The sequence below is a fragment of the Hippopotamus amphibius genome, chromosome 6 (assembly GCF_030028045.1).
Source record: "Hippopotamus amphibius kiboko isolate mHipAmp2 chromosome 6, mHipAmp2.hap2, whole genome shotgun sequence".
In the NCBI taxonomy this organism is placed as follows: Eukaryota; Metazoa; Chordata; class Mammalia; order Artiodactyla; family Hippopotamidae; genus Hippopotamus; species Hippopotamus amphibius.
The window spans coordinates 160,650,583-160,666,818 of NC_080191.1; the positions used below are offsets into that span (position 1 = coordinate 160,650,583).

At 40.7% G+C, this 16,236-nt stretch overlaps 1 protein-coding gene across 4 annotated transcripts in view; it reads left to right on the plus strand.

The window, feature by feature from the left end:
• MAP3K13 (mitogen-activated protein kinase kinase kinase 13) overlaps window positions 1-16,236 on the plus strand; it is a 171,391-nt gene that overhangs the window by 143,987 nt on the left and 11,168 nt on the right. For all 4 annotated transcript variants that reach the window (XM_057738620.1, XM_057738623.1, XM_057738624.1 and 1 more), the window contains 6 exons: window positions 605-763; window positions 2,465-2,623; window positions 3,213-3,321; window positions 10,602-10,711; window positions 11,662-11,778; window positions 12,443-12,580. In XM_057738620.1, the coding sequence (XP_057594603.1) occupies window positions 605-763; window positions 2,465-2,623; window positions 3,213-3,321; window positions 10,602-10,711; window positions 11,662-11,778; window positions 12,443-12,580 (792 nt within the window). The remainder of the gene's footprint in view (window positions 1-604; window positions 764-2,464; window positions 2,624-3,212; window positions 3,322-10,601; window positions 10,712-11,661; window positions 11,779-12,442; window positions 12,581-16,236) is intronic.

A 16,236-nucleotide genomic window follows, 5' to 3' on the forward strand; every position in this document is an offset into this window, starting at 1 on the left:
ATATTTATTCCTGCTTTTCCTTGTCAACATGAACAGAATCCCAGCATACTTATTAGCCTTTTATAATAATGAATCCCTTGTGTCATGGTCCCATGCATGATTTTAGCTGGCCATCATTTAAACAGTGTTGTGGTTGTTTTTTTAATTTTGTTTAATTTATTTACTTCCTTCCTTCCTTATTTATTTATTTATTTATGGCTGCATTGAGTCTTCATTGCTGCGTGCCGGCTTCCTCTAGTTGTGTTGAATGGGGACTACTCTTCATTGTGGTGCACAGGCGGGCTTCTCATTGCGATGGTTTCTCTTGTTGCCAGCCATGGGCGTTAGGCGTGTGGGCTTCAGTAGTTGCAGCACGTGGGCTCAGTAGTTGTGGCTCACGGGCTTAGTTGCTCCACGACATGTGGGATCTTCCCAGACCAGGGCTTGCTGCCTCATAGGTATGAATGATGCTGTTTCTGGTGTGTAGCTAATGCCCCAGTCGTACTGGAACTTGAGAGCTGAATCCTGCAAGGTAGGAGGCAGCAAACAAGATCTTCAGTTGCCAGTTAGTCATGATTTTCATTAGTACTAACGATCTGAATGTTTTCTTTATTTCTTTTTAAAGTGTTTTAGTAACTCACACAGACGCAGTAAAAATTTCAGATTTTGGTACATCTAAGGAGCTCAGTGATAAAAGTACCAAGATGTCCTTCGCTGGCACAGTCGCATGGATGGCCCCAGAGGTGATACGGAATGAACCTGTCTCTGAGAAAGTCGACATATGGTGCGTGTTTCCATCTGTGCCAACCAGAAAGCCTGTTCCCACCTTCACCCTATCAGCACCTTCCTCTTTCAACCCTTCTGTTTTCCCAGAATATTCTTTAGTATTACTCACTTCCGGTTGATTTCAGTCTGCCCGGCATGATGACACCTGGTAAGAAGGATTGGGAGAGGAGGGATTAGGGTGAATGTCCAGTCAGTAAATCATCAGAGGGGGGCCCTCAGAGAATATGCTGAACTTTCTGGAAAGCTGAAAGTTTATTTCAAATAGCCATTTAGTATAAAAGTCTTTCTAAAATATATTACATAATTTTCACCTTCTTGAATAAAATACATTAAACAAAGTTTACCTATTCTTGGTGACTCAGACCATCATTAGATATATCAGTGATGTACTTTGCTGTGGTACAGTTATATACTTTAGACTTATTCGAGGTGTATAGGCCTGTTTGCGCTTTTATTAAACAGTCCTGTTGGGCTATGCCTTCTTTTTGGGGTGGGAGGGTGGGGATTAATCTTTATTAATTTTCCTCTGAGGTTACAACTCTCTGCTATGTTAACAGTATATTTTCCTTTAGTTGCTTTTCTTCCATTCTTAGATTTGGCAACTAGTAACATCTATACTTAAAACCAAAATAATAGCATATATTAAAATTGCATGTAATTTTCAAGTAAATAAAAGTAAAGAGTAAATAAGATAAAGTAGAAATGTGAGATCATTTGTAATTTGGGTAATTATTACCAAAGATTCCTCTTTAGGGGTTACCACCAATTTATGTTCCCAACAGAAATGTGTGAGTGTTTTTTCAGTCTCACGAACCAAATGTGTTAAACTTTGGGATTTTCTGCCAACCATACGTAAAAAATGGTGTCTTAGGTACAGTTTTAATTTGCATGCCTCTTCTTATAAATAAGTTTGTACATTTTTCATATGTTTACAAACCGTTTGTAATTTCTTAGCTGTGAACTACTCTAATCCTTTACTAAGCTTTCTGATCTTTTATTCTTATCAACGTATAAGAGTATTTTATATGTTAAGGAGATTATCCTTTTGTCTATATGAATTACAGATATTTTTCACTTTTATTGTTTTGCTTATGGTGGAGGTTTTTTCCATGTCAAGATTTTCTTTTAAGCAGTGTGATTTATCAGTCTTTTCTGTTATGGCTTCTGGATTTCTTAATTAGAAAAGCTTTTCAATCTTAGAGTGCTAAGATTATTATTTTTTTAATTTCCATGTGTTTTTTGAGAATTTTTATAATTGCATTTCTCACATTTAAATCTTTGATGTGTTTGGAATTTATCTTAATGTAAGATAAAGTATAGATTTAAATTTTTCCCCAGTTGTCCCAACAGCATTTATTGAATAATCAATTTTTCCCCACTGGTTTGAGATGTCGCTTCTATCATAAACTCAGTTCCTATATGTATTTGGTCTATTTCTGGATTTCTGTTCCATTCCATTGGCCTCCCTGACTGTTCATCACCAGTGTTAATTACCAAAGCCTTATAATATGTCTTAATATTTGATAGTGTTGGTTACGCCTCGTTAATTTTCAGAGTTTTCCTGGCTGTTTCTGTTTTTCATATAGCAATATTAGAATTTTAAAACTGGGTATATATGGGATTGAAAATTAATAAATAACTAAAATACAAGTCAGTCTTTCTGAAATGTCTTCTCTACTTGTTCCCGGTGCTACTGTAGGTCTTTTGGAGTGGTGCTTTGGGAGCTGCTAACAGGAGAGATCCCATACAAAGATGTAGACTCTTCAGCCATTATTTGGGGTGTTGGAAGCAATAGCCTACACCTTCCAGTTCCTTCCACTTGCCCTGATGGATTCAAAATCCTTATGAAGCAGACATGGTAAGAAATCTGTTTCTCCCAATATTCTCTTTTACCTTCTTCCTCAGCACCGTATTTAAAACTTCTCTAAACCATATTTAAAACTGCAAGGATGTCTCTAACGTGTATTTGGAGTGCATCACCTTACTTTGTATAAAGTCTAGGAGTCTTGGAATTTGAGAACTTTGATTCAGATACTAGCTCTGCCCTTTTCTATCTGTGTAATTTGGGGCATGTCATCCAATTATCAGTCTTCTCATCTGTAAAATGGGGACAGCACCTACTCATAGAGTAGTTGTGTTATGATTAATTAAAAATTATAAATAATTTGGTGTGCTGTCTTAAAATAGTAGACCTTAGTAAATGATAGCTATCATTCCTTTACCAGTCCTAGGGAATCACTGTTTTCAAACAGATCCTAGAGGTTTCCAGTTCATCATTAGAGGTATCTCATAGTTCAGTTTCCTTTTACTCTTCAGTACATTAAAACTGCCTGAGACATAGCCACATGTGGAGTCAAAAATGTTTTTTATAAAGTGGAATAAAATCTTTATCCTCCTGGACACAACTTTTGAAATGCACAAGCTATTTTTTTTTTTTTAACTTTTAGGCAAAGTAAACCTCGCAACCGACCTTCTTTTCGGCAGACACTCATGCATTTAGACATCGCATCTGCAGATGTACTTGCCACCCCGCAGGAAACTTACTTCAAGTCTCAGGTAAGTCTGGAAACTCTTCCAGGTGCTGCTAAACAGACAGGGGACTCAGTGAGAAGGAGTAACTCTTAGAAGAGGGTATTCTGATTCTTATAACAATTATATAACTACTCATTGTGAAACAATAATGATGATACCTCACACGACATTTTGGAGTTTTTTAAGCACTTAACATATATTATTCTCTTATTTGAAAATAGTATGTATTAAAATATCATCTTTATTGTGGGTTCTGTGAAGTTGGAGAGAAAAGAGGATATGAAAACTGTATGTACATACATTTGAATTAGAATTACTGCTGACCTTCATGAAAGTATTGCTTTCCTTAAAGTTAGAAAAGCTAAAGTACAGAGGAGCAAAGTTAAATCCCAGAGAGAGCCCATGATGGAATTAGGCCCAGAGAGAACTTTTTCTCTAACTTTGAGGTGTGTCACCTAGTAGCATCAAGTAAAATATAATTTAATGTATTTGTTAGCCTTTATTGCGTTACTGTCCCAAAATGTATGTCTTAAAACAATAAGTTATTTAGCTCATGATTCTGTGGGTTTGTAATTTGTGCTGGGCAGTTCTGCAGCTGGCTTTGACTGGGCTCACTCACGTGACTGCAGTCAGTTGCCAGGTTGACTGGGAGGCTGGCTGGTTCCAGATTGCTTCATTCACAAGTCTGGCGATTCTGGGGTCCCCAGCCCGTGGGATCTAATGCCTGATGATCTGAGGTGGAGCTGATGTAATAATAATAGAAATAAAGTACACAATAAATGTAGTGTGCTTGAATCATCCCAAAACCATGCCCCACCCCCTGTCCTTGGAAAAATTGTCTTCCACGAAAATGGTCACTGGTGCCAAAAAGGTTGGGGACTGCTGAGCTAGAGCACCTCGGTTCTTCCCCACGTGGCCTCTTATCATTCAGCAGTCTAACTTGGGCTTGTTCACATGGTCTTCTCAGGGTAACAAATGCAGCAAGAGAGCAAGCCCCAGCACACAGGAGATTTTCTAGCCTGTGTGTGCATTGTGGCTGCTGATGTCTCATTGGCCAACGTGAGTGACAAGCTAATCCAGGTTGAGAAATAGGCTTCACCTCTTGAGAAGAGAATCTGCCATCACACATTGTGAGGCATGGGTGCAATACTGATAAATTTGTGACCATTACATAAAAATGCTGTAAATGGCATAAGGATCAGTGGTCTAACCACTATCAATATGGATAGGGAGTTGTAAGGGATCAATACACATGAGGTCCTTACTTTCCGCTACCAGACCCATGCAGTAGCAAAAGGAGGAAAATGGGATGACACTAAGGCTTTTGAAACAAACATGATGATCTTAAATTATAGCTTTATGCTTATAGAATTTTAGCTATAGTATTACATACAGAAGAAATATAGAAGAAATTTTCTCTATATGAGAAGAAATTTCTTCTCACTTTCTAAAATGAATTTTTGCAAGATGAATTCCATCTCTGCATTGACTTCCAGTATCATTTCAAAGATTCATTCGCCGAGAAGACATTTTATTACCAATTAATGTCTCAATCTACTCCTAATAGCCCCCAACTCCAATGGGTGATGAGTTTACTTACCAGGAAAGCATGTGCTGAAAGCAAACTGGACTGGGAGGGGTGTCATCCCTGGGAGTTAAACACCTCCTCCAATATGCTTTATTACCTGCCACAACCAGAGGCTTGGAGTACCTGCTTCTCTGGAATGTCTGATAAACAGGTACTCCACCCATCAGGTATTGGGGAATATCTTAATTAAGGAATAGGGGTTTTTGTGGTTTCTAAAGAATAATAACTCAGAGACTTTTCCTCTATTGCCTAAAGTTCTAACACTTTACAACCCACAAACTTAGCTCTCCCCACACCGTGTCTTTGAATAGTCTGGCTTGCCCTTATAGTTTTTTAGTGTTTCTGGGAATTATTATGTAAGTAAAGTGTTTGATTTTAGAGAAAATAAGAGGATAACTTCGTGACACTTCCTATGTTCTTTGATATGCATTCAGGTAAATTCCCTTAGAACTGTTAAAACTGTTAGCTGTCTATACAAATACATGTAGGTATTGCTTACTGGATTAGAAATATTTCAAATATTTTCTTCTAAGAAAAAAACTTAAGTCCTTTTGTGAAAGGAAAGAGAATAATAGTGAGTACTTTCTAGGAAATTCTTCAGACTTTAGGATATGGTTGCAATCACAGCATTGCTTCCTTTACAAGAAATCTATACGTACCACAATTTTGAAAAGCAGTTTTTGGTGGGAGTACTGAGTCACAACCATTGAGAGTATAACTGTACACACTTGGAAAACATCAGACTCTAAACAGATTTTACTTGTGTGCTCCCAGAATATCACTTCTGAAGCCAGTGCCAGTTTCTGAATACCCTCCACATGTGTAACACTGTGTAGTTCAACTAAGTTCCCACAGTCGGTATCTTCAGTTGTGTAAATTCATTTTTATTAATCTATGCAGCATTAAGACTAAACTCAGAGAAGGTTCTCTTAGAGCAACAATATGAAAAGGAGAGGAAGGGGAGGAGAAGGAATAGAAGGGAAGAACAGTACATTGGACATCTTTTAGTATTCATAAATTCTACCACATTTTTCTCCCAGCATAAAATTTTACCTCTCCTTAAATAGTTCAAAACACCCTTGCTAGTTCCTAGAATTTTTCAGGTATTTACAAGCTGATTTGTCCCTGGGTCTGAAATTCAGACTATCTCTGGCTAATGATAATAAAGTATTGAGTTGACCAAAAAGTTTGTTCAGGTTTTTCCCAAACGGAAACCCATCTTACGGAAAAACCTGCATGAACTTTTTGGCCAGCCCAATATTTATGAACTCACGAGGGAGGTACTAGGAAAAGTAACAGATTCTGAGCCTAAACCCCTGTCCTGTGACCTTGGATAAGTCACCTGATTTCCCTAAACCTCAGCTTACTCATCTAAACAATGAGGATAACCATGTCTTCCCTTCCTTGCGGAGTTTTGGTGACAATCAAATAACATAATAAACATGCAAGTGCATTGTAAACTGTAAAGAACTGTTTGATTGTAAGATATTATTATTCACCTCCTACAAAGCTATGAAAATTAAGCCTCCTTTGAGGTGTTACAGTCTGGGCACTTTTTCTGATGAACTCTGGAGATGGAGAAGATGGCAGCTAGGGAGCGCCTATTAATTGTGTTTTTACTTTATCCTCCCCCAGTGGGCAAGAACTAGTTTTGTGGCATAAAGTTCTGCTTTTCGATAGCACTCTTGCACCTGAGGCCTCCCCTCCTGCCTGCTAACGAAATCCTCTCCTCATCCGTCATCAGGCAGTGGTTGTTAGTTGCGGGTTGCCCCCTTCCCCCAGAACTGTCAGTCAAACGTGCCGCCTAGAGCCCAGCCGACTCCTTCCTGAGAGAAGATGCTTCATCTGTTTCTCATCAACAGCACATGTATAAAGAAGCGGCACACATAGAACAGACGAACAAAGCAACCAATTTCAGTACAATATTAGATTCTGCCAAAGCGATTGCTTCATTCCTAGACAGTAACCCATTTCTCCAAGTAGGCAATTATTGCTCCTGGTATTCAATTACATTTGATATGTGTCTTTAGAAAACATGTTAGCCTGGTCCCAGATCCCAGCTGCTAGGTGCGTCGTGTGCCTTGCTTCTGAGCTCTTCCCCAACCCTCTGTCTTTGTACCATTCTAGTTTCCTTTTGAGTGCCACCATGACCACCCAGAAATTCAGGGGCTGGGAGTTACAGAGACAAATAGCTCATTATAGGGATAGACTGTTTTACCTTAAGAGTAATTTCATCCTGAGCAAGTAGGTGCTTAGGCATCTACTTGGGGAAGCAGTAAAGAGGACTCATGTGCCAGTCGAGAGTTGGACGTGACGATCTCTAAGGCTTTTCTGACTCAGAATCTATGATTTCCCACTCCTTAGCCCCTCAACATCCTGCTTCTCTATTCCTGAAGCTAGGCTGAAGCTGACTCAACTTCTTTTTTTACTTTATAAAAATTGCGGTAAAATATGTATAAAATTTGCCATTTTAACCATTTTTAAATGTACAATTCAGTTGCATAAGTTACATTCACAATGTTATAAAGCTGTCACCATTATCTACTTTCAAAATTTCTCAGTACCTCATTAAGCGATAACTTTCCATGCTATCCTCCCCATAGCCCTGGTAACCTCTGTTCTTTCTGTCTCTATGAATTTGCCTATTCTAGATATTTCATGGAAGTAGAATCATACAATAGTTGTCTTTTTGTGTCTGGTTTGTTTCATCTAGCAGGTTTTGAGGTTCATCTATGTTGTAGCATGTGTCACAACTTCATTCCTTTTTAGACTGAATAATATTCTATTGCATGGATATACCCTATTTTACTTATCCATTGCTGTATTAATTCAGCTTCATTTTGACACTTATATTTTGAGAGAGAAAAGAAGCAAGATTGGGGTACAAGAGCTTCAGTCTATGGATGGAATAACTGAAAGACTGGAGAAGACAAAACCTTGCAAATGTTACAGCCTTTCCCAGGCCTCATCTGGGATATAAAGAGGATTCCATTCATGACAGTAACCCAAATTTCACTGTGTTTTTCCCTTACCTGCTTACACAGGACTTAAGTACCTTGTGAAGCACTCCCTACTCCCTCCCTCCACCCCACGTGCATTTTGGGGTAATCCCCAGTAAAGAGTGGGGATCTCAAATAGCCTCATATTAATGTCTGCCCTACCTTCCAGTGACTCTGGCTGGAACAGCAGTCTTCCCCCTGGCACCTGCTGGGTGTTACTTTGTTGGTTAGTACTGTTTTCTGCTGAAAGACTGTAGTCCCCAGATGGCATCCATCGGAGGCTGCCGTATCCTTAAGGCACTACCGTCACCCGCCAGGAGTTGCTATTTTTTGCAGTTACTGAAGTTCTGGACTTCTCCAGATTCCAAAGTTGCACATTGTTCTGTTTATGCAATGAACTGTTCCTTTCCCTGTTGAGTTACATTTTGTTAAAAGTCTCAGAATAGTGCTGGTTATGGCCCAAAGTTTTACAGGTATTTTAGTGAACTAAATGGAAAATGCCTCTCTACTCCTATGTTGATGGCTTTGTTATAGGTCAAGATCACACAGGACTCCTCCTTCCCTCATGTTTTCTTTCAGAGACTTCTTAATCTCTGTGCAAATTGGCTTCAGCCTGCCCACCTCCATTTCTTAGATATGCCCAAACATGTCTAAATTTCAGATTAAATGCAGATTGGAACTCTATTACATAAAGATTCTAAGTATATGTAATGGAACTCCAAAATTAACATCTACCTATATATAACACAGTGACTTTGAGGAAAGCACATTATCAATTATTACCTGGCGTTTTCCCACAGAGGGAACTTCTTTTGGGAAGTTTCTGCTTTCTTAATAAGTTTCAACCTAGAGAAGGTTCTCTTTTTAAGTTTCATAGTCCCATAATCTAGATGTCAGAAAGTTTATTTCCTCTAGAATTTAAAAAATGTGATCTATGATATATGATTCCTCACCACCAGAGGGGGGTATTCCTTTTCCTGGTCCCTTCTTTAAGTGTTGGACTAGGATCTACTGACATGTTTTTCATAAAAGAGGATGCTTTAAGGCCACATTTGGCCCTCTCCCTTACCCTTTTTAGGTCCAACAACTTCTGATTATTCATCTTTGGCCTCATAAAGCTCAAATATTCTTCCTACTTCATGACTTTGATCTGATGGCTGAGAGAACAGTATTACCTGGGGCTCAACCAAACCTGCATTTACTGCTTAGATACAGTCAAAGACTGTTACCAAACAGTGGACAGCACATTCTAGATCTTGGCTCTTTGATGATATTGTTTGTCAGGTTTGGTGCCCAAAAGTCAACTGAGTAACAGAAATCTCTTCCCAATGGTCAGTCAGTCAATGGTATATACACACACATGTATATATGAAGATCTAACATATTAAACAGGTAAGTAGGATGACCACTTTCTAAATAACTGCAGTATGATTTCCTTTATAAAAATAAATGAGAAACAGCAAATTTGAGGAGAAACTTCTGTAATTTCACAATTACTTAAGCATAACCTCTTCCATGATCTAGAGAGAGCATTTTTAACATAAACCTAGAAGTAATAGAATAGCTCTAGAAGAGGATGATACAATTAGAAACAGTTACATAGCTAGCCTCCACTAGAAATTATTTTAGATAATCTCATTAGCTTCTTGGGGTGATAGTGTATACATAATTTGAGGAAGCATCTCCTTTAGCTGCTTTTCTAGAAATGGTCTGTAGACTGTATTCCTGCAGAGATTTTCCTACCTCCTAAAGTTTAGATAAAATTGGTCTGAAATTCCATGCCCTGTGGAAAGTCTAGTGCCCTTTTTAATACTTCTGTGAATTCCTGGGAGATTTATAATTTCATGGACACTTTGGCTGTTTGCTTGGCCCACCGTCCTTGCCATCTTTTGGTTGTTCCTTTATCTTTTTCTTGTCATTGACCCAAGCATGAAGTTCAGCACCTTTCCTTGATTTAAAAAATAAAATAAAACAAAAAAAAAAAAATAAAAACACTCATCCAAAGTCAAGGTGAATGTCAAAGACTTTGCTAAAGGTTTAGGAAATCAGAAAGGCTTACATTTTGAACAACTTAAATCACACATTAGATATCCATCCCTTTCCTAAAATTTTTGTGAGACTACTGAATTGTTTGGCCACGCTCTTTCTCCTCCTTCTCTCTTTTCTTTCCCTAACCCCCAAATTCCTGTATAATTCCCCATATTTTTATCCCCATCTCCTGCTGTTCATGCCCCTTGGACCTTCTACTCCAAATATTTTCTCTCAAGATATTTTTGTAAACAAAGCCCAGGAGGAATTCTGGTCCAAATGTAAAGGTGGTCGTATTGTCATCGACACATGCTTGTACTGTATGGTTATCAGAGTTGTTCTTTCTAGCCAGGCTTTCTCAGCCACCATCCTGACTTAAAATTGAGCTCTTTTGTTCCAGAGATGATGGCTAGCATGCCAGCTGTGATGTTTCTTGTGGGTAACACTGAAAGAAAATTGGAAAAGGCAGCATTGAGTATTGGACTAAATACAGAAAATGGGGTGAGGAGTGGGGTCGGGTGTGCAAAGCATGAGATATTTTGCTATCAAATAGTATTTTTTGAACATCTATTCTGTAAGGTTCTTTAGTAGAAGCATACGGGGGGGGAGAGTCTTATACATTATCCTATGGTTATATCAGAGATTAAAACTCCTGGACTATTAACAAAATCTAATTTGTCCTCGCCTAGGCTGAATGGAGAGAAGAAGTGAAAAAACACTTTGAGAAGATCAAGAGTGAAGGAACTTGTATCCACCGATTAGATGAAGAACTGATTCGAAGGCGCAGAGAAGAGCTCAGGTCAGTCGATCTCTCCTACTTCACCTCTTCTCATTCCTAGGTCTTCAGATATTAGCAGGAACCCTTGTTGTGAATCATTTCATTTTCTACACACCTTTCACTTCTGTTGGTAATGGTTATTCTCTAAAAGTTGCCCTAAAAGTTGGTCCTCCTTTATGTCACTTTCTTATCATCTCCCCCCCCAACCTCTGTTATCTTACTTTATTATATCTCTGCACAAAGATTCCTGGAGCAATGCTGTTTGTTTATTCAGCCATTGTCCTAGGTAACATGAAAGGTACAAAATTGATAAGAGGTAGTCACTGGCCTCAAGATGCTTATAATCAATTAAGGGATAGAATACATGTTTGCAGATAAGCATTAGATTAGACAGGATCTAATCTAGTGGTCTAGCCATTAGACTATGGATAAGTATAAATGAGTGATGAGTGATTGTGGTGTCAGCTTTAACCGCATCTTTCCCCTAACATATATTATACTGTATTCTTTTTTTTTTTTTTTTTTTTGGCACACGGGCTTAGTTGCTCCGTGGCATGTGGGATCTTCCTGGAGCTGGGATCGAACCCATGACCTCTGCATTGGCAGGCGGATTCTTAACCACTGCGCCACCTAGGAAGCCCTATACTGTATTCTTATTAAGATATTGCCAATACTGCATAGACAGAGGCTGTAAATTTTATGTAAATTGCATTCCGGTTTTATCTGTGGCCCTCCTGGCTATTCTGTGTGGCTGGATAGGACCCTTAACAATCAACTAAGTGGAAAACTTGGATTTCCCATCTCCCACTCCATCTTGTCTGAGTCTTTGCATCCGACAAGGGAGTCTTAAATATAGAGGGCCCTTGGGCAGATGCTTTTGAGATAAACCATCCTGTTCTTATTTCCTTAGAGCTGACCTTCGTTCTCCCTCACATTCATCATTTTCGCCGCTCCTGTGTTTTCTTTGATAGGCATGCTTTGGATATTCGTGAGCACTACGAGAGAAAGCTTGAGCGGGCTAATAATTTATATATGGAATTGAGTGCCATCATGCTGCAGCTGGAAATGCGGGAGAAGGAGCTCATCAAGTATGTATCCAGACCACCGTCTGTCCTGATTGATTTGGGTCTGTTAATCGGCCAAAATGTACTACTCTTCTAGGTTGCTGCTACTCAGACTGGCAGCTCTTTTATTTATCCACCCAGCATTTCTTAGGGGATGTGCTGGGCACAGGTCCCTACTCCAGTGAGGCTTAGAGTTGAGTGGAGCTGCCACAGAGCTGGTTCTAGGGGACCGTGCGCTTCACAGGCTTTTGTAACTTCAACCTGACAGATGTCTCAAGGAAGGGGTCCTCATTTCAAGAAGAGCTTGGTGTGGATGCATGGGAGCTTGATGCCCCCTGGGGAAGTAGGCAACGGCCGCAAGTGGTTCAAGGTATTCCTGAGGATGGTGAGAAACCCTGGAGTCCTGACTAAAATAGCAGCTACTGAAAATAAGCAGGACTTCAACCATTGCTTTGTGTCTCGTGAGGCATGTTGGGGCGTCCAAGTCCATCTGTGACCTGAAGAAATAAAATGAAGTCAGATTAGTTTGAAATTTTTTTTCTTTTTTAACCTGAAGAGCAGCCTTGCTGTTCACATAGCCTGTGTCTGTTAAGTGTGGCTGGAATCTGTGGGTGGAGTTAACCTGTGAAAACATTCTACCCATCTTTTCTGTGGTGACTGAGACGTGGCTTTTTCTTTCATTCTTCAGGCGTGAACAAGCAGTGGAGAAGAAGTATCCTGGGACCTACAAACGACATCCTGTCCGTCCAATAATCCACTCTAATGCCATGGAGAAACTCATGAAGAGGAAAGGTGTGCCTCACAGACCTGGGATGCAGGCCAAGCGGTGAGCACCTGTACTAACCTGATATTCAGATAAATGGGGAAATATGCCCCTAAAATACATTAGCAGATGCTGGCGGGTGTGGCCACGTGGTACTGTGTCATCAGCACACTTGCCTCTAGGTATATAGTAGGGAGGTGGGAGAGAGTGTGTCCTGGACTCCAGGAATCTAGTTTTTACTGTCTGAGGCGTTGATATTTATTATCTTAGCATGGAATTGTGAAAAGAGAAATGAACTGGGGGCCAGACAGACCTGAATTCAAACCCTGGCTCTGCCTACTAGAAGCTGTGTGATTTGGACCATGTCACTTGACCTCTCTCAACCCCATGGGTAAAATGGTGTAACTATAGCATGTGAGGTTTCTCTTTCTTTTTTGACCCCTTAGGCACAGAATTGAGTTTGCCATAATTCTTGATTTATACAGCGTTGGTCCATGCATGTCCCACTTTTATTTATTTATTCATTTAGTTCTTTGTAATAATGTAATAAGCGCCTGTAAATCCACCACCAAAAACAAAAGCAGGCAACTTGATAATTACCTATATCTAACAGTATAGTTCCCCTCATCCCACTCCTGTGTGGAACTTTGTGAAGTTTGAAAAAACAACATGTGAAATCACCTAATAAATCACAGTTGCTCAAAAACAATGGGTTTTTAAATTTTTTTAAAGGTGCCCTTTCCCCTAATTACAACACATTTTCCTTATATTAGTCTAATTTTAGAAAGGCTCTTCCAGTCAATTTCTATTACCAAGCTCTGCCAAAGCCTCATTCCTCCCAAGGAATGGAGAGTTGACCCTATCCTAAATTAAAACAAAAGAAAGAAGTGTCCTTTAACCTGGGGTGTAGACTCAGCAGTGAGCCTTGAGCTAAATGCAGTAAGAATAAAGATAGTGAGAAAATGCAAACCAAGTGTGTATTTTAAGGCTTTCAGAATGGTGACGATTCTTGCATAGCACGACAAATACAAACCTAAACTGCCGAGGGGTAGCTACATGGATTAATTCCAATTTTGCTTTTACTTGCCATGCCTGACCATCTTCTGGTCAAGCTCTGAGACATTTGTTTTAGTTGGCACCTGACAAAACCCTCCAGGAATCCCAGCACCCCTCTTCTGGTGTACAAACTAGGCACAGACTTCACCCGCTGGCTCCTCCCTGCAGTCTGCTATCAAAATATCGAGCACTTTGGAAGGAAATAGTACTGTTTAATTCTTCCCAGTATGAGCTTGTGTTTACTTTTATTTTGGCTGTGAGAAATGTGTTTGAAAGAGTTGGACAGCACCAGTGGACGCTTCGTCGATGAGCTGACCTTGTCTAGAAGGGGCGCCTGGGGTGGCTGTAGAGCTGCAGAGAGTTGTGCTCTCAGTCGATTGCCCCAGGAAGGATTTACGTGTCCGATGATTTGGACACTCCAGTATTTATCAAGTCAGAAGGCCAGTGCCCTCTGAGGTTATCAGAGAGGAGAAACCATCCACTCTCCTTTAACCTCAGTTTCAGGTTGTGCTTAGGAACTGAAAGGAAGGGAGTCAGAGTTCAGGGATGGATCCACCCAGCCCATCGCAAGTGAGTATAGTCCAATAAGATAGTCTCGATACCTCGTCATATGGAGACGCTTGGAATGGAGGAAGAACTATTTCTTGGTGTCCAAAGACTTGGGTTTAAGTTGTGAGTTTTGCCATTTACTAGCTTTGTGACAGACACAAGCCAGCTAACTTCTCTGATCCCTCAAGAGCCTTCATCTGTAAAATGGATATTGTAATAGTAGGAAACTTGTGTTTTATGTATGGTAAAGTGCTTTGTCGACCGTAAAGTGCTGTATCAGTGTCACTGCCAGGTTCAGTAAAGGCAGCCTTTACCTGACGTAATGGCACGTTCACCTCAGCTCTCTTTTAGATCCCGCCATAGCCAGTTCCTGTGTAAGTATTGATAGATGCCCTAACTGGGCCTTGGAGGGCTCTCTTTCCTCCATAAAAAGCCCCGGGACCTCCTTGACCCAAATGCCTTCTGTGGCACAAGTTGACCAGCAGACCACAAAGCTGTGAATCTGAAACAGGAAGATGCCGAAAGCAGCACAGTACCCTACCTGCCTCATCATAAACCAACTACACCTGGAACCTCTGTGCTGAGACCAGTGAACTTCTCCTGAAAGAGAAGAAAAACCCACCTCCTACTGCCTGATGCCTGCGGATTTCCTGTGAGGCTCTTCAACATGTAGTCCTCGGTTCAGCATCATCTGAGAGCGTGGCTGCTGGATGCAAGCTCTTAGGCCCCATTCTGTGCAGTCATTTTAACAAGCTCCCAAGTGATTTCTACGCACCTTCAAGCTGTTCTCTGACTGTCCAACAAGCCAGACTGGCAGTTGGGAGAGACTCCTTGTCTGGATTCGACCAGTGATGAGCTGTGAGACCAGGAGCCACTTTGACTGGGGTTTGGGTTCTTCATTATATAGGATGAAGGCAGGACTGCATCTGTGGTTTCCCTACAAGGTCTGGGAGCCCCTAGGGCCTGCATAGAGGTGTCTCTGAGATCACTGCGGAGGCAGAGAGGACGAGGAGGGGGAGCCCCACGGGGAGGGGCTTCTGCGCTCCCACCTCTCTTCAGCTGTTCTAGTATATCTGGGTTTGGGTTTTTTAAGAAATAATTGACACATAACATTATATTAATTTCAGGTGTACAACATAATGATTCAACATATGTCTGTATTACAAAACGATCACCACAGTAAGTGTGGTTAACATCTATCACCACATACAGTTAAAATTTTTTTTTCTTACGACAAGAACTTTTAAGATTTACTCCCTTAACAGCTTGCAAATATACCATACAGTATTATTAACTGTAGTTACCACGCTGTACATTACATCCCATGACTTATATTATAATTGGAAGTTTGTACCTTTTGACCCCCTTCACCCGTGTCGCCCGCCCCGCTATTCCTACCCCCTGCTTCTGGCAGCCACCAGTCTGTTCTCTTATATATCTATTTTGTATATTGGGTTTCTCATAATGCGTTTAAGTAAAGGATTCTATTGTTTTTTGTTTGCCTGTTTGTTTTTAAAAAGAGTTTGGGCCCTCCAGCTCTGAAATCTCTAGCTGACTTGTGTCTGTCTGGTCCCAAAGAAGTGTGGGGCTACCCTCTGGTGGGAAGGAGCTAGCGATTCTACCTGGCATCCTAGAGGCTCTGCCCTGAATCAGTTCATCCGTTCGGAAATCATTTATCGGTTGCCTGTGTGCCTTGGAGTTGGTGTGCGCAGGATTTACCTGCAGGCTCTGGCTTCCTCCTGCACGTGATCCACGTGACTAGCCCAGTGGGCTGAGAGAGACCCTCCTCCCTTTAGGAACACGGTAGAAACCAGGGTCATTGCTCACGAGCCCTTCTTTTGCTGGCTCGGCACAACCTGCTGGGCTCTCTGCTAGTTCCCCCCACCCCCTTCTGCCCCTTCCTGAAACATTTATTGAGTACCTACTATGAGCAAGACTTTGCTAGTGTCGTCCACATGCAAAGGTGGATATGACTTAGTCACAACCCTCAAGGGGGCCATCTCTAGACAAAACTCCCTAAGTTTAGCCTTTTGTCTAATTAACTGAGGTTTCCTTCTCTGGTCCCAGACCCCTGTGCTTTGTGATCCCTTGTGGGATCCATCATCAGATAGATT